This window comes from Pelodiscus sinensis, chromosome 28 (genome assembly GCF_049634645.1).
Source record: "Pelodiscus sinensis isolate JC-2024 chromosome 28, ASM4963464v1, whole genome shotgun sequence".
Classification (NCBI taxonomy): Eukaryota; Metazoa; Chordata; order Testudines; family Trionychidae; genus Pelodiscus; species Pelodiscus sinensis.
The window spans coordinates 9,665,404-9,683,582 of NC_134738.1; the positions used below are offsets into that span (position 1 = coordinate 9,665,404).

General features: G+C 50.1%; 1 protein-coding gene across 1 annotated transcript; it reads left to right on the forward strand.

Annotated features, from left to right (window-relative positions):
- Positions 1-9,345: 9,345 nt before the first annotated feature.
- NEFL (neurofilament light chain) lies at positions 9,346-16,607 on the forward strand. Its single transcript, XM_075910869.1, has 4 exons — positions 9,346-10,676; positions 13,338-13,462; positions 14,481-14,797; positions 16,055-16,607. The coding sequence occupies exons 1-4, from the start codon at positions 9,609-9,611 to the stop codon at positions 16,228-16,230; spliced, it is 1,686 nt and encodes a 561-aa protein (XP_075766984.1). The 5' UTR covers positions 9,346-9,608; the 3' UTR covers positions 16,231-16,607.
- Positions 16,608-18,179: the final 1,572 nt, after the last annotated feature.

Sequence of the window (18,179 nt, forward strand, 5' to 3'; positions counted from 1 at the left end):
GTCTGTTAACCAGTTTCTTCTCTACTCAGGATCAGCTTGTTTTGTGGTGCTTTCGGGTCCAGACCAGTGTTTCTCAATGAGTGGTACAAGTACCCTTAGGGGTACTCAACAGAAGTCTGGGGCGCACATCAACCCAACTGAAATTTGGAGAAAACTGAATTTTTGTTTTAAGTTTTACAGTGCTTTATTGTTTTTGTACTTTTTACACCCAAAAACTTCATTGTCTGCCCAGCTACAACTAAGTTGTTTAAACAAATGTGGTGCAATGGTAGAAAAAATGTTGTGTCTGAAAACTGTAGATACTGGGGGAGCTTATAATTTTTTTTTTCATTTAAAAAAAAGGGTACTTTATAAAAAAAAAGTTGAGAAACACTGGTCTCTACTACCTGTCTCCTGGCAAGCCCAGATAATTGGACCTCGCTCATCCAAACAACAGTTGTTCTTTGTGTTCAGGTTTAATTGCTGGAAGCAGACATGACCGAGACATCAATTTAATGGCTCTCAAGGACTAAAACCTAACCCTCTGTACCTGCAAGGGGGGATTTACCATCAGCTTGTGCGACCTGGTGGGGATCCTGACCCAAAATGAAAACAGATCGAATGACTCATCTCCTTAAGCCCTTATTGATGGAGCTTAGATGAAAGAAGCTGCGGGATCATTCCACTTGCTCTCAGGACCAGGTGGCAGGACAAATGCAGCAGCAAGAAATGAACACCATTGTCTTGCGCAAGATGGAAGTGGCCCTGACACGGGGCAGACTTACCACCACGGCGCCTCCTGCTGGTTGCTCTGGGAATTAGCTTGTTTGGGTGGCTGGATGCCTCCCTGTAGCTGGTGTCTCCCCTTGTATCTCTCCTACCTTGCCTCAGTGAGCCACTGCCAGTCTTCATCTCGCCCCTGCCTCAGGGGCAAACTGTAGTCGGGAACAGCCACTCCTCACTGGCAAAGGGGGGTGGACCTACTGTCCCTGCTTACCATGGCTGCCCCTCTCAACCCCAATAGCTTCAGGCCCTGCAGCCTGGGGGCTTGCTTAGCCAGAGCTCTGCCTTCCTTCTCCAGCACTGAACCTCCAGCTTCCCAGGCAGCCTGCTCCCCCAGCCAGCACAGTAGTCAGCTCTCTCTCTACTTCCTCCACCAAGTCCTTCTTTATACACCCCCCAGCTGGGCCCTCAGTAGCAGAACTGCCTCAGCTGGGGCTTCACTCTCAGCCCTCACTCAGGGCTGGGGTTTTGCCCTTAAAGGGCCAGTGCAAGGCAAACGCCCTGTCACAGACTCCAATAATAAAATAATGACAGCTGCTCGGTCACTGTGCAGCCAAAAGCAAGTAAGAACTCCATGGAACCGAACAAATACCTATGAGCAATTATGTCCTGCATAGCTATGTACTGTACAAGATGCGCCCCTCCCCCCCATCCTTCATTGCTTCCTATTGAAGGTTTATTTAGGAAGTTGAGTTTTTTTGTAAAAGGCAAGATCCATCCCTCGGTCCCAAGGAACAAACGGCATTAGAATTAAAGGTAGAAACATCTGAGCCCCTAGAACGGCTTCTCCAGTCTGGCGCCCGGCCGTGGCACATTGTGGGAGGTGGCCGTGGACAGCTGCTGCCCTTGGTGCTCTGGAGGGGAAGAGTGTGTCCCCAGGTTGTCTTCTGGGGCTTTTTAACCAGCGATACCTCTACGTAGGAGACACAAGGCCTGGGGGAGGGGAATCCTCTAGCCACAAGGTAAAATGCATCAGAGCATCGACCTGCAATCGTGCGCGTGGGGGCGATGGGCAGCGAGACAGGGCGTCACCCCCCGGTTCAGGTTACACCGTGTATGGCACCGTGGGAATGACACAACAGCACGTGGTGACGTTACATATGAAAACTGTGGGGCTTGAGTCTGCTCCATGGGGGGGTGCTTGTCCGGAGGGGAGAAGGGCAGCTGCAGGGAGGCGGCTGGGAAAGGCAGATTCGGGGGTCAGCCGAGCTTACGTTGCTGGTGTCAGATCTGATCAGATGCACCAGCCTCTGCTCTGCCACACCCTTCCCCGGCTCAGTCCCCCGCTCAACACCCTGCCCTGACACCTCCAAGGAGCCCTGCCTTCCGTCCAGTGGAGAGTGGCTGGCCCAGAAAGGAGCAGAGCCATTTCCATGAGCTTTTCACCATGAGCTTTTCACCATGGGCGGTGGCTGACCTCGTGGGTTGGGGGAGGCAAAACCCCCACCCTTGCCTCTTCTGCATAAAGCCTTGCCCCTGCCCACTGTGGCCACTGCTGGCCTCTGCCCAGCCTCACAATGGGGCTGTTATGTCCTGCTCCCTGCCCTAGGGTCGTGCCCCCAGACTGGGATATCCTGGCCGCGGCCTGTCCTGGCCCTAGAGCTCCAGAGGGCCAGCGAGCGGTACTGATGCAGCCTCTGCTGGTCCCAGGACTCCGGAGAGACGATGGGCAGCATGGCTGCAGCCTTGCCCAGACCCAGCGCTCCAGCGGGCAGTGTAGCCCCAGCCTCCCCTGGCCCCAGAGTGCTGGAGATAAGAGCCAGGAGGGACAGTCCCAGCCACCTCGTGCCGTGTCTGCTGGACTCCCAAGCAGAAAGCCCCCCCCACACGCTCTGGCACTGGGAGGAGGGGCGGTGTAGCCTGCCTGCCCCAGACTCAAGAGCAGGCTGGGGGAGGGAGTCTGAGGGACTCCGATGGAGCATAGGCAGGGCCAAGTGAGGCAGCTGGGGAAGGCAACGCCTCCCTCTGCCTATGATACCCGCCGCCCATGCTTTTCACCACCAGAGGGCTCACGGGCACAGCGGGTGTTCTCCGCTGGCTCTCTCAAGAACTGTGCTGCCCAAAGTGGCCATCACAAGCCAGAGAACCCGTTCGGTGCCTAAATCCCAGTGACTTCTACGAATGGGAAACGAGGCCTGCGGAAGGGGAATCTCCCGGCTGCAACATAAAATGCATCCGAGTGTGATGATGGCGAGGGGAAAGGCATCCCGATGGTCGAGCAGACACTGGATATATAACTGGATTCTATTGAGAGGCGGGTTTGCTGCCCACTCATGGCAGATGTTTCTTTCCAAGCAATCTCACTTGTTTTCGCCTAGGCAGAACTAGGAAGTGGCTGAGCAGCTGGTATCCCTTTGGCCCGAGAGTTATTTCCATAAAATTCAGAGCCAGGACTTTGGATTCTTTCCCTGGGAGTTTCATTTGCATGGAACTGGGAGACCCGTGATGAATGCATACAGCCGGGGTGCAGCCTCAGGTTTTTGCTGCAGCGGAGTCAAATGGAATCAATGCTAAACTGCTGGCTGACTCAGCATATCCTTATTGTTCAGGTTTCTTTCAAGTGAGCACTGACAAGGCAGACAGCTTTTCAGGAGAGGCAGCAGGAGCCCTTGCAAGCTAGCGGAGAGCCAATCCTCACTTCTCTGCCACTTTTAGGTTGCTTTGTTATTTATAGTAAAACATCAGGGTGTAGACCGGGGTGGGCAGTCATTTTTGACAGGGGAACACTCCAAACATTTGGAAAGTGGTTGAGGGCTGCACTCCTCCAGGATATTAATGGAGGGGGTGTGGGGGTCTGGGATGGAGGTTGGGTGCAGAAGGGAGTTTGGGATAAGGGAGGGAGCTTGCGTGAAAGAGGCAGTTGTGACCTGGGGCACTGGACTGGGGTGCAGGGGGTTGGATTGTGAGCTAGGGCAGGAGGGGACTGTGATCTGGGTCAGGGGATTAGGGTGCTGGATCTGGGAGGCAGTATGGGTACAGGAAGGGGGCAGAGGATTTGGGTATGTGGAGTAGGGGGGCAGGAGTAGGGGGTAGGAGGTTGAGGAAAGAGGGTGCCAGAGGCAGGGTCTGGCCAGGAGACTTACCAACCAGCAGCCTGTTCCTGAATCAGCCTCCCTAGCTGCCCTGCCTGACCTGACCCTGCACAGATGGCAGCCATGTGCTTCGTGAATAACTACCAGCCCCTTGTGCTTCGTGGCTGCCTGTTATTGAAACAGGCAGCTCCCACTGGCCAGTTTCTGGCCAGAAGCCGGCCAATGGGATTGTGCTGGTGGGTGGGAGCACCTCCTAAAGCTTCCCCCCATTCCCTCCTGGCTCAGTTTTTAAAGTGAAACTGCCCCGCAGCTGCATTTCTGAGCAGCGTGCAGGTTGGGCGAGGCAAACAGGGAGTCTGCCTGGGGCTCCCCGCAGCATCTGCAGGCCAGATACGGTGGCTTGGCAGGCCAGATCCAGCCCACAGGCCATATTTTGCTCAGGGATTTGTCTTGACTTGGGCAGGGGGCTGGACTTGATAACCTCCTGAGGTCTCTTCCAGCACTGGGATTCTATGATTCTAGACTCTGCTCTGGGAGAAAAAAACCGTAGGACAAAAAGGCAGAAAAAACAGCATGACCCTAATACGGAGTGGGCAGGTAATATGGCCGTGGTTCACCAGGGTTAGCCCCGGGTGGGCTGCCACTATATTTACCTGCATGTCTATAGATACCAGTGATTGCAGCTTGTAGCTCCCATTGGCTGAAGATTGCTGTTCCTGGCCAATGAGAATGGCAGGAAGTGGCATGGACTGGAACACTGCTCCCTGCAGCTCCCATTGGCCAGGAATGGTGATCTATGGCCAATGGGAGCTGCACTTGCCAGTACCTGTGGCCATGCAGGTAAATATAATGGTGGGGCCTGCCAGGAGTTAACCCTGGTGGACTGGATCCAGCCCGTGGGCCGGTATTTATCCATCTTTGCCCTAATATTTATGAGCTTCCAGGGGATGATGACTCCTTAAAGAGTGACTTTTGTTTGCTTTGTTCTTGTCCTGGCTAACAGTGTCCCCACTAAGCCACGCAGAAGCCCAGTGCTGCAGCTGGGATGCAGAGGTCTCGGTAGGGTCTGAGAGCTGGTCGACACAACACCTGACACCAGTTGTTGGGCTTTGTACACTTTTCATCTCCACCCGGGGACTCCTGAGGAGAGTGTTACATCCCCAGACTTGTAATCTACCATATATTTGAGAGAGTTTGTCAGTTTGTTTGTCTGTTTGTTCAAGAACTCCTCCTCAACGGTGAGAGCTAGGATCACCAAACTCAGTATCATCACTTAAAGCAACATAAGGATTTGGTTTGCCAGGAAAATGGAACGTGCCTGGAATGGGATTGCTTCTCATAAAGCCATGCAGAAAAAAGACAGAATCACCAAGCAGGTGAAAGGGGTTGGCTGGGGGTGTTTCCCACCCCATCTGGACCATCTTAGCCCTGAGCTTCCCTCCCTAGGCACTCTTCTGGGAAGGCTGGGGGGGGGGACCCCTTCCATTGGTATGGGGACATTGCTGACGGTTCCCCTTTGTCAGGGAGTGAGAGGAAAGTGCACTGCTTCCTGCATTCTCCACTTGCTGCATTCCCCACTCTGGCTGGGGAGCGCAGGGGCCGGACAATCTGTGCACTTTGCTCTTGTTCCCTGACAGGAAGGGGAAGAGCAAGCAGCCTTGGTACAAATCGCAGGGTGGGTGTTGTGAGGGTGGAGGGAGGAGAAATCCCTCCTACACACTGTGACGTAGTGGGGGGTACTTGCTGGGATGTGGTGACCCCTGCTGTCTGGAGCAAGACCCAGCAGGGAAAGCCTCACTAGGCAGAGGTAATGCCAAACTTGTTGAACCAGTGGCCAGACACCCCCCATGGAGAGGAACAAAGGAAGGTGGAATGCTGCCCTGGCTTGGGGGGCAGGGCTGGAAGAGGGTTTTTTAGTTCCTCGCTGGAAGGCAGGGTATAAGGAGCTGGGGAGGGGGCTGGGACTCCCCTATCTCAAAGGGGGGGCACTGAGGCCTCTTAGCCCCAGTTCCTGTAACCAGATTACATCTGTGCTGCGCTGTGCTGGAGGAGCAATAAACCACCCTCAATTCCACTGGCTGGTGCAGTCTGTTTGTGCCATTTCGGGGTGCAGGAGACGGGGAACCCCCAACGCGCCGTCACACACACACAACCCTACAGCCCTTTTCCCTGAGCCCCTCCTTAAGGACCCAAGCAACACCGGGTAAATGTGCTCTCCTATATAAGGACCAGTTATTGTTGTTATCACAAATCCTATTTCCCTCACATCTAAAACTCTGATATTATTAAAATAGTAAATAAAACAGTCATAAAAACTAGAGGGCCAGTTCTTCACATAGCACACAAGAAAATAAGAACATAAGAACAGTCAGACTGGGTCAGACCAAAGGTCCATCCAGCCCAGTATCCTGCCTGCCCACAGTGGCCAATGCCCCAGAGGGAGGGAACACAACAGGTAATCCTCATGTGATCCCTCCTCTGCCACCCATTTCCAGACAAATTAAGAACGGCTACGCTGTCACAACCAGAGCCGTCCTGTCCATGGGACAGCTGCTGCCCCAATGTTTTGGGGGACCCCATGGGGCCCAAAGAGGCTCCGACCATTAGTGGGGAGCCAGATCTTGCAAGCAGGGGTTGGGCTGGTTCACAACCTCAGTGGTGGAAGGATTGAAGGGAAGGGCTGGAACTGCCCCCCGCATTTACCAGCAGCAGGAAGCAGAGTAACGCAGCTAGGGGCTGGCAGAGCAAAGCAGGTTGGGTCTGGGTCCTTCCACTTTTCCACTCCGCTACCGGTGGGGTGTTTGTGTGTGGACCCACCCCCTCACTGGTCCTCACTTGGAGGAAGAGGGCTTGGAGGAAACAGGAATGTGGTCAAGAGTGAAGATCTGAGTCAGCCAGCAGTTTAGCATTTGTTCCATTTGCATTTCCCCCCAAATGTCTTTGCAGGCTGCACAACCCACTCATGCAGGAATCAGGGAGGTGCAGCCATTTTCATGGCATAGATTGGGGACTTAACAAAACCCCTGCATCCTGAATTAATTATTGTCATTGACATTGACTGTCCACTGCATGTGTTAGCTCTAGAGTTCACAGTCCTTAAGCTGCAGTGGAGTGACCACAATAATTTTCTCAGTGAAAAGTAAAATGTTGCAGGTACAGAGAGGCAAATGTAAAATATTTGCAGCTAGTATAAATTAGTATAATTCTGTTGTTATCAAAGGAACGACACTGATTTACACCAGGTGAGCAGCATGTTTACCATGAAGGACCTAGTTATCAGGCTGTAGTTTCTGTATCATTAACATAGTTCAATAGTTATAATTGCATATTGCATATTGCATATAATTGCATATTGCATACAAAGGAACTGCAGTTAAACACCTGTGGCTGTCCCGGTTCAGCTCTTGGGCATTTGAAGGGTGTGGATTGTGGGATTGTATAATTGCTGTGTAGACTTTGTAATATTTTAAATGTAAACACAGCCTCTGCGAACCAGTCCCCCCCAAGCTAATGGGAAAGAAATCCTGATCCATCTTTTCTAGAAGATAAAGGCATTCAGAAAACAGTATTTGCCTGTCTTCTGTGTGCCTAGATGCCACTACAACTGGTTGAGATATTTCACAGCTGTTATACCCATTATTTCTCTTCCTTTGTAAAGCAATTAAACAGTTTCAGTGTCTGCTGCTAATGAATGTGGACCAAATCCTGCAGTTTTATTTGGTTTTTACTCAGACAAAGCTTTTATTGAATAGCTAATTTTTTTGTCATTCTGATCCAGACACTATGATTGTGTTCAAGCAATTTGTGAAACTTGGACTGTTTGCTGCTTTTATTCTTTCCATCTCTTCATGTCTTACCCTTCCTGCAAAGTGATCAGGGCATAAAGGTGATTTTGTTTTCACTAACCAACAGTAAGTCCTTCAGAACAGCCTGGGGAAAAGTTTGAAATCCAAAGCAGCTGTCCAGTGGCTTTAATAGCCCTATGACATTCCTTTCAATCCGGTGCTACAAGTTGCCAGATTCATTTACCTATCTATGGCTCAAACAGGCTCACTCCATGCAAACTTTATGGGTCAAAAGCAGAAATATTCAGATAGATGGATAGCTTTACAGATATGTGTGTGTTGGTGTATTACATGGTGATAGGCAACAAGCTAACCCACTTTCCCCCCCCCCTGAATTCATATCACTGGTTGGTGTAAAAAAGGATGTAACAAATATTACAGAAGAGAAATGCTGGAAAGGAAAAGAAAGCTAGAGTTCAACAGCATGTCTGTTAGATGGATTATGATAAAACGCAAATTAAATTACAGAATACTGAATCAGATTCATATGCCAGGATTGTCAAAGGCAAATAAAAGAGTTAGGTACCTAATTGTCATTGTACTCCAAATGGGGTCGGGCAGGAGACTAATGGAGTCAGATGCCCAATCCATACTCAGGGTGTGTGTTTGTGTATAGACACTTTGTGCTAGCTGTATTCTCATTATATTACCAGGGTACCCTTGTGTTACTGCAGGGTCATAGGAGACTGACTACCTGGGAGGGAGGGGATATGCAAAGTGCTCTGATGGACTGGGAGGAAAGCAAAGGGCTGGGGGGAGGGGTACTGATGAGTGGTAAAGGGAAATGAGGGGGTGACATGGAAGTAGGTACTGGGCAGATTCAAGGAGCTGATGGGACGGATTGGGGTGAAAGGCCTTGGTGTAGCAGGAGCTGATGGGATGGTGGGTGACACAGGTAAACTGGGGGAGCGGGTCAGGGTGGAATGAGATTGGGTGGAAGAACTGAAGGGATGAGAGAAGGGTGGGGACGAGCTGTTGGGATGGGGGAGAAGGGAGTTGACTGAGTGGGGGTAGTTTGAAAGGAGTTCATGGAGATGGGGTCAAGGGGTAGTTGGGGCCAGGCTTGGGAGGGGGTGTGACAAGCTGTGGGCTGGTAGGAGACACAGGAGCTGCTGTAGGGGGATGGGCTTGACAGAGGTGATGGGGGCTGCTATGGGAGGGTGGGATGAAGGGGGAAAATGGGTGCTGCTGTGGGGGATGGGCATGAAAGGTAAGGTGGGAAGGAGGGGGCAGTATGAGCTGCAGAGGGTGGGTTGGGGGAATGGCAGCCGCTGTGCCTATGGAGCTGAAGGAGGGGTGGGGCGTGGAGACTGGGGCAGGCAATAGGAGCTGAAGGGGGTGCAGAGGGAGCTGAGGTGGGTGCTGGGGCCATGTGGGAGGGTGGGGATGAAGGGGCAGTAGCAGCTGCTGCGCGGGAATAGGGGGCAATGGGAGCTGCGGTGAAGGAAGGGGTGGGAGTTGCGGAGGGGACATGGGGATGGAGGGGAGGGCAACAGGAGTTGCTGGGGGCATTGAGAGCGGCTGAAGGGCTGGGCGATAGGAGTCGTGGTGGGTGCATGGGGGCTGGGGCGGGCGACAGGAGCTGCTGCGGGCGGGGGTGGGCGCTAGGCTGCGGGGGGAGTTGCCCTGGGAGGGGGCGGGGGGCGCTAGGCTGCGGGCGGTGGAGGTTGCTTTGGGAGGGGGCGCTGCGCTGCGGGAGAGGGCTGGGGGGGGGCGTTGCTGCGCTACGCTGCTCTGCGGGCAGGGGCTGCGCGCACGCGGCTGGAGGGAGTCGCTGCCGGCGGGCCGGCGCTGGGTGCAGCCGGGCGGGGAGGGAGGCGGCGCCCGGCCCTTCCCTTTGCGCAGCGCCCGGCCCGCTCTTGGCCTCTCCCCGCCGCTGCGTCAGCGGGCCGGGCTCCTCGCGCGGCTACAAAAGCGGCGGGCGGGCGGCGGGCGGGCGCAGAGCAGCGGCCTCTCCTCCCGCGGCGCCATGAGCTCCTTCGGCTACGACCCCTTCTTCCCCGCCTACAAGCGGCGCTACGCCGAGAGCCCCCGGCTGCACACGGCCACCACGGCGCGCAGCTCCAGCAGCGGCGGCGGCTACGGCCTGGCGCGCTCCAGCTACTCCAGCCTCTCCGCGCCCCTCTCCGCCGTGTCGGTGCGGCGCAGCTATGTCTCCTCGTCCGCCTCGGGCTCGCTGGGGCTGTCCTCGCTGGAGAGCATGGACCTGGGCCAGGTGGCGGCCATGAGCAACGACCTCAAGTCCATCCGCAGCCAGGAGAAGGCGCAGCTGCAGGACCTCAACGACCGCTTCGCCTGCTTCATCGAGCGGGTGCACGAGCTGGAGCAGCAGAACAAGGTGCTGGAGGCCGAGCTGCTGGTGCTGCGGCAGAAGCACGCGGAGCCCTCCCGCTTCCGCGCCCTCTACGAGCAGGAGATCCGCGAGCTGCGCCTGGCGGCCGAGGAGGCCAGCAGCGAGAAGCAGGCGCTGCAGAGCGAGCGGGAGAGCCTGGAGGAGACGCTGCGCGGGCTGCAGGCGCGCTACGAGGAGGAGATCCTGAGCCGGGAGGATGCCGAGGGCCGGCTGCTGGAGGCGCGCAAGGGGGCCGACGAGGCGGCGCTGGCGCGGGCCGAGCTGGAGAAGCGCATCGACAGCCTGCTGGACGAGCTGGCCTTCCTCAAGAAGGTGCACGAGGAGGAGCTGGCCGAGCTGCAGGCGCAGATCCAGTACGCGCACCTCTCGGTGGAGATGGACGTGTCGGCCAAGCCCGACCTCTCGGCCGCGCTGCGCGACATCCGGGCGCAGTACGAGAAGCTGGCGGCGCGCAACATGCAGAACGCCGAGGAGTGGTTCCGCAGCCGCTTCACCGTGCTCACCGAGAGCGCCGCCAAGAACACCGACGCCGTGCGCGCCGCCAAGGACGAGATCTCCGAGAGCCGCCGCCTGCTCAAGGCCAAGACGCTGGAGATCGAGGCCACCCGCGGCATGAACGAGGCGCTGGAGAGGCAGCTGCAGGAGCTGGAGGAAAAGCAGAACGCCGACATCGGCTCCCTGCAGGTGAGCGCCCCGGGAGTGGGCAGCAGGCGGGGTGGGTGAAGGGGAACCGTCTGACCCAGGTCACGGCGAGCGGCAGAGCCAGCAGGATATCCAGGCGGGCACCTCCTGGAATCGTCCCCAGAACCCGGCCAGGGAGCTGTCCAGCACTGGGCGGGGAGGGGGTCTGACCTACGCCCAGCCAGGGAGCTGTCCAGCACTGGGCGGGGAGGGGGTCTGACCTACGCCCAGCCAGGGAGCTGTCCAGCACTGGGCGGGGAGGGGGTCTGACCTACGCCCAGCCAGGGAGCTGTCCAGCACTGGGCGGGGAGGGGGTCTGACCTACGCCCAGCCAGGGAGCTGTCCAGCAGTGGGCGGGGAGGGGGTCTGACCTACGCCCAGCCAGGGAGCTGTCCAGCAGTGGGCGGGGAGGGGGTCTGACCGCCGCCCAGCCAGGGAGCTGTCCAGCACTGGGCGGGGAGGGGGTCTGACCTACGCCCAGCCAGGGAGCTGTCCAGCACTGGGCGGGGAGGGGGGTCTGACCTACGCCCAGCCAGGGAGCTGTCCAGCACTGGGCGGGGAGGGGGGTCTGACCTACGCCCAGCCAGGCAGCTGTCCAGCACTGGGCGGGGAGGGGGGGTCTGACCTACGCCCAGCCAGGGAGCTGTCCAGCACTGGGCGGGGAGGGGGTCTGACCTACGCCCAGCCAGGGAGCTGTCCAGCACTGGGTGGGAAGGGGGGTCTGACCTACGCCCAGCCAGGGAGCTGTTCTTCACGGCGGGATTCTTACCATGGCCCAGCCAGTACCCAGGCGGGCACCCCCAGGGATCGTGCCCAGCACCCCTACAGGGAGCTGTCCAGCACTGGGGGGAGGGGAGGGGAGGCGACTCTTACCGCCGCCTAGCCAGGGAGCTGTCCAGCATCTGCTTATGTAATGCGTACTGCAGTCCTACCTCTAGCCTGGGAGCTGTCCAGCACAGTGGGGTATTGCAGCCGCCTAGCCAGGGAGCTGTCCAGGTACGGTGCAGAACCCCCCAGAGCCTAAACCTGCTCCAAAGCCCAGTCAAGTCAGTGGACGCGCTGGAATGGTGTCCCACATGAGATTTGGATCAGTCTCTGCTCAGGGGACTGACCCAGCAGTCTTCTAGGCAGGTAAGTGCCTGCTTGCTTTGCAGGAAACCCCAGAATATCAGCAGCGCTTCTTTGCAAATAAATGCAAAATGTGTGAGGTCCTCAGCGTGAGGTCCTCAGCTCTATAGGAGAAAGTGACAAAAGATTTGCATTAAGTAGGATGCATATTAATTAAAAGAATTGTTGTAAAGGGTGAAGTTAAAATCCAGTGCCTAGCAGATAAGAACTCAGACACCCAATAAATAGTCACCACAGCAATAAAGGCTAGCAATTAAAAAGGTGCTATTGGTTATAATGAATACTTCGCAATGTTTATGACAAAACACAGTGAGCTGCATTTGTTCCAATGGTGCTTAATGCAGCACTAATTACATGACTACAATTAAAAAGTTATAATGCCTGGCATATTCATTTGACTGAATATCAGATTACAGTGATATTAACAGGATTAATATTCATTGGATTGTATTATTTATGAATTGTATATTGCTATTAATAAAATATGAATGAGCTGTATTAGTTCTAATGCATGTTAGGTGATTACATTTTAAAGGATTTAATTAATCCGTTAATGAAAAATGAATGAAATTAATTAAGAAGGTATGATAGAGAATACAAAAGGATGAAAGAATAAAAGATTAAGAAAAATACAAAAATTTCAGGAATAATTTAGCTCTTGAATCACTTATTACTGCATGTAAAATCTTATGGCTCTTACTCAAGCAAAATTCTTCATCAGCACCTGTCAGGATCCAGAATATTCTGATTATTATGTAGTCCTGGCTTCAGTGCTGAGGGCCAGAATGAAATTCCTACTGAGGATCCTTCCAATTTATGATTTAAGTTAACTGGTAGTTTTACTTTAGTATGTGATTCAAGAAGGCCATTCTCTCCTTTAGCAACCACTTCATTAGGAACTATCTAGTCTGATGTAGAAAAACATCTATTGCTTCCTTGATGGGAAAGGATGGAACTGGTGTAGATAAACATTTCTGCAGATGCAGGGAATGGGCTCCAAATCTAATGGACCATATCTTTAGCTGGTGTGAATCAATGTAGCAACCCCTGGGAACCCAGTAGATACCATCTAAGGATCTAGCCCATTGTGTTTATTGGCATAAAGTCCCATGAATTAAAGAAAAATGGCATTAGACTAAAATGTAAAATAATATTTATTGAAGTATTGTAGCTTCACGACATTACTTGCTTTATGATGTTGATGTTTAGCATTTCTCCTAAAAATGGTGGGGACTAAAATAAATGCTGGCAGCTGTTTGGGAGAAATAAGGGAAAATCAGAACCACTGCAGATGTCAAAACCATTAAATGAAATGGAGTCATAGATGTTAGACATGGGAAAACCCTACAAGGTAATGTGGCACTTAATGTAAATATTAACTTTATATTTGAGGGTAGATGTGGGGTCTATTAAACACATCCCATTGATGCAGCAGAATTTACATTAATAGGTTAGTAACATTGTTTCCAAGCCATCATTGCTGTGCACAAGGGGAACTAAGAATTTTATGTTGCTGAATATTCTCATTCCCAACAGGACACAATTAATAAATTAGAAAATGAACTGAGAACCACAAAGAGTGAGATGGCCCGTTATTTGAAAGAATATCAAGACCTTCTCAATGTGAAAATGGCTCTGGATATTGAAATTGCAGCATACAGGTATGATGGAAAAAGTGTTAAGTGAATCAGAAATTTTCTCTTGTAGCTGGAGAAATTCCGTTTTATTTTTCATCTCTCTCTCAATCTTTAAACCTTTTAGACAAATCTTTTGTGAGAATTATAGCTGCTGACTAGGTTAGTTATTGATAGACTAATGTGTCAGAGAGAGAAGAATTATTAGGTCATTTTCTCCACTCTTGTCACTGTAGTGGCAGCTTTCCTATAGAATTCTATTTTATTCTTCAGTGTTTCATTAACTACCCCCTTATCACTCTCACAGGAAAAAAAAAAGCCAACCAAAGATGATTTGAAGGCAAAACATTTGCTTCAATACGAAGTCTGAATTTAGTAGTATGCTTAGATTTGTTGAATACAAAAAAGCTTGTTAGAACTATCAAAGCCTATTTAAAACAATAAATACAAATGTTGGGATTATCAAAAGTGCCTAAGTGAGTTAGGTGCACAGATCCCACTAAAAATTACTTTTAAAAGGCTAACGCTAATGTTTGCGAAAAAGCTTACTGCGCTATCATTATTTTGTTTGACCCTCAGCATTGATGGAAACTGCAAACAGAAAGCTAAGATTATTGACTATTTGCAGCTGACTGTTGAGGCAGGAGAATATTTTTTTGTAATATAAAACTGCTTGGTATATTTATTAAATGTGGACTCCTAGGAACAAAAGAAGGTCAATTTGGTGGATGTTCCTTCTCTATGTAGCCCTGCAGAGTAACAGGACACAATTATCTTCCATTCTAGTTGTGGTGATGTTATTTTAATGCTGTTTTTCCTTCGTACCCTCTCAAAAAGATCTTTACCTCCAGTGATGCTCACCAGTGTATAATTGCCACTGGACAGTTGACTATTGTAGACTAAAAGTGTGGAAGATGGTAATTTCTTTCAGACAGGGACCATCTTTGTGTTCTGTGTTTGTACAGCCACTTGACCCACCCATGATTAGGGCTTTTAAGCAGGACTGGAGGACAAGCAATAATTAATTGTTTCTTTTTCCTCCTAGAAAACTATTGGAAGGGGAAGAGACACGGCTTAGCTTCACCGGTGTTGGAAGCATAACTAGCGGCTACACTCAAAGTGCCCCAGTCTTTGGCAGGTCTGCCTACAGCGGTTTACAGAGCAGCTCCTACTTGATGTCAGCCCGTTCCTTCCCTGCTTACTACTCCAGTCACGTCCAGGAAGAACAGATAGAAGTAGAGGAGACGATCGAGGCAGCAAAAATTGAAGTGGCCAAAGAAGCACCCCCTTCAGAAGGCGAGGAGGAGGAGGAGAAGCAGGAGGCTGAGGAAGAGGAGGGAGGAGAAGAAGCTGAGGAAGAAGGTACTTTTGATTTCTTTTGAATTCACCTCTACTTATGTGAGGCCTCAATCTGCAAATCTTTGTTAATAGAAACATGCCTAAGTCAAGCGCATAGACCCATTGGCTTAAATGGGGGCTAGTCACAGAAGTAAAGGGTTGCTGGGCTGACCCTGTGATGCATGTGTGGGAAAACCTAGGTATAATGTAAAGGCTGAGCTCAGATAAATATTGACTGTTCAACACATGATGGGGCCAATACAGCTTCCTTGGCAGTCAATGGGAGTTTTGCAGTTGGCTTTCAAAGGAAGAGCATCGGGATCATGATAATAGAAAGTGCTATTGGCAAATTCTCTAGCCAATAAATACCTAATTTAACATTTATACACATTCCTGAAAGCAACAGGAACATCTTGAACTAAATATGAATTCCCAGAGAATATCTTGAACCAGATCTGCAGCTGGCATAGATCACTACTATTGACACCAGCTGGGATTCTTGCCTGTTATTTTCACTGCCCTCCTTCCACCAAAGTACTTTTGTCCATTAATTGCTTTACTAAACGTGTACATCTTTAAAGAAACATTTCAAACCAATTATTCTCTAGAGCATCCTTCCCTAGTTCCTATTGCAATATTTTTATCCTGTCCTTGAACTTGAGAATCTTCATTCTCTTTTTGATGCTATAACCATTCTCAGGCAGCATACTCTAATATACTAAGCTATAGATGGTAAACTCTTAACTGGCTAAACAGCAGGAAAAAGAATTCAACAGGCGCATATTAATGATCCTGATTAATCCTTGAGGGAGGATTTCAGCCACACATCTGAAAGCAAATTTGTTTTTATGTAAATAGTTTTCTAAGATCCACTTAGTAGAAAAGTTCATCTGTAAGTTAATGGTGATTCACTAGACAATGAACTCAAGGGTTCATCCAAAGTTCACTGAAGTCAGTGAACGGATACCTTTTGACTTCAGTGGGCTTTGGGTTAGGGCTTAAAAAGAGTTGCCAATCAGTTGTTGTTATTGTTTAATGCAGGGGTTTCAAAGAAGCCTAGAGAAGCTAAGTACCCAAGACCCTTTGAAATGCAATATGATTTGGTGCCTAATTCCCTTAGTTCTTGAAAGACTTAGCCTAAATAAATACATCCTACATTCATATACATTTATGATGGCACCAAAGTTAATTTTTGCTCACACTAAAATCAGTAGAGGTGACCATAGCTCAGCAACTCTACATGCATGATGCGAAATGCTTATTGCTGCTCAATTTTTAAAGGTGCCAAGGAGGAATCTGAGGAAGCCAAAGAGGGTGAGGAGGAGGAAGGAGGAGAAGAGGAGGAAGCAGAAGAAGGAGAGGAATCCCAGGAGGTTGCTGAGGAAGCTGAAGATGGGGAGAAGAAAGAAGAGGCAGCAGGAAAGGAAGAGAAAAAAGAGGAGAAGAAGAAAGATTGATTTAGACTGCGTGTTGGTTTCCCAATCAGGTCACAAAACAACCCTCAAATCTATTGAGCTAAAAATGTCGCACCATGTATTTAATTCAGAGACAATTTAGGTTTCAAGTTCTCTGTTTTCCTCTATGCACAGTATCCGTATGCTTGCAGAGTGCCTATTGGCTTGCTTCCAGAGTATGCATGGTGTTTACTTATCGGTTCGGGAGTTATGTTCAATTTGGATGATTCAGAACCTTAAAATGAAAAATATTAAGTCACACGGGAGACAAAATATGTTTAAACTAAATTCAAAATAGTTATGGAAACCTTGAGTGGTTATAGTAATGAAGGCTTCAGTAAAGTATGTGCGATAAAGCTAGACAATAAAGAACTGCATACACAGTTTTCTCATAGTGTGTGTCGTATGTTACCAAATACATTTGAAAATGACTGATGAAATTCTATACATGCTTAGAGCCAGTCCTAATGCTCCAGTCCTATATAGGTGCACATGTAATATTGGCGACTATTCCATTTCAGCTGGTGCTTTTGGGGATGCAAACATTCACTTCTCATTCACAAATTCTTCATGTGGTTCTTGGAACATAATCTGTATCTGAACAGTCTAAATAGTGAAAGAAATAACTCAGAGAAGGTATAAGTCCCTCCCCTAAGCTGCAAAATGTAGCATATGGACAGAATAATAGGACCATAGAGAACTCCACTGAAGTAATGGTGATTCCATGCAGGCACAGCTGTCTGAGTATGGCTCTTAGTTGCATAATTTAAAGCCATAGTCACTACACTTCTGAAAAGATGTTTGCATTGCAGCTTGGGAACTGCATTGCACGGATAGCTACATCTACACTGCAGAGCTTATTTCAGGATACCGGAAGTATCCTGAAATAGCTATTCCGCATCTTTAAAGCAGCCTGTTATTTCAATAGATTTTGAAATAATGGGCGTGCTATTCTGGGGTCCCTGTAACTCTTGCTCCATGAGGGCTAAGGGACATTTCAGAATAGTGCTTTATTTCAAAATTTGGTGCTGTATAAGCTATTTCGAAATTACCTCAAAATAAGCTACGCAATTTGCATAGCAGTGTAGACACACCCACACTGGCATTAGAGAGAAAGGGGAATACATATATATGTTTATAAATATACATTAGCATATTTGAACACAAACACAATTCTCCGAGGGTGTCAGCTGGAATTCACTCAGATCCTTCATGCTTTACATGGAACGTGACTTCAGTGGGCCTTGGATTGGGTATGTAATAAAAATGGTCAAAGCTATACTGCAGTATGAGAAACTCAGGTAGGGGTGTGACAACATAAGAATGGCCGTACTGGGTCAGACCAATGGTCCATCTAGCCCAGTAGCCTGTCTGCCAACAGTGGCCAGCACCAGGTGCCCCAGAGAGGGTGGACTGAAGACAATGATCAAGCGATTTGTCTCGTGCCATCCATCTCCAGCCTCTGACAAACAGAGGCCAGGGACACCATTTCTATCCCCTGGCTAATAGCCTTTTATGGACCTAACCTCCATGAAATTATCTAGCTTCTCTTTAAACTCTGTTATAGTTCTAGCCTTCACAGCCTCCTCTGGCAAGGAGTTCCACAGGTTGACTACGCACTGTGTGAAAAAGAACTTTCTTTTGTGTGTGTTTTATTGTTTAAAACTAATATGTTTCTACCTACATGTGATCAGCTTTCCCATAAAGCTTTACCTAAGCTAGTTAGTCCCTTCCCCCCAGTAGTCTCCGTTTCTATGGCAAATCAGCCAATGCCTCTTAACTTCCAAAGGTCAGCCTAATACTGCATGAAACACGATCACAGAGAAAAGGCAAAAAACATGAGAGCAACCAGAAAGGCTAGGACAGAAGCAAAACAAAACAGCAACTCTCAAAACAAGATAAGAATCACATAAATTGTTCTGAGCGTATTTATTTTCAGTGTACGAATGAGG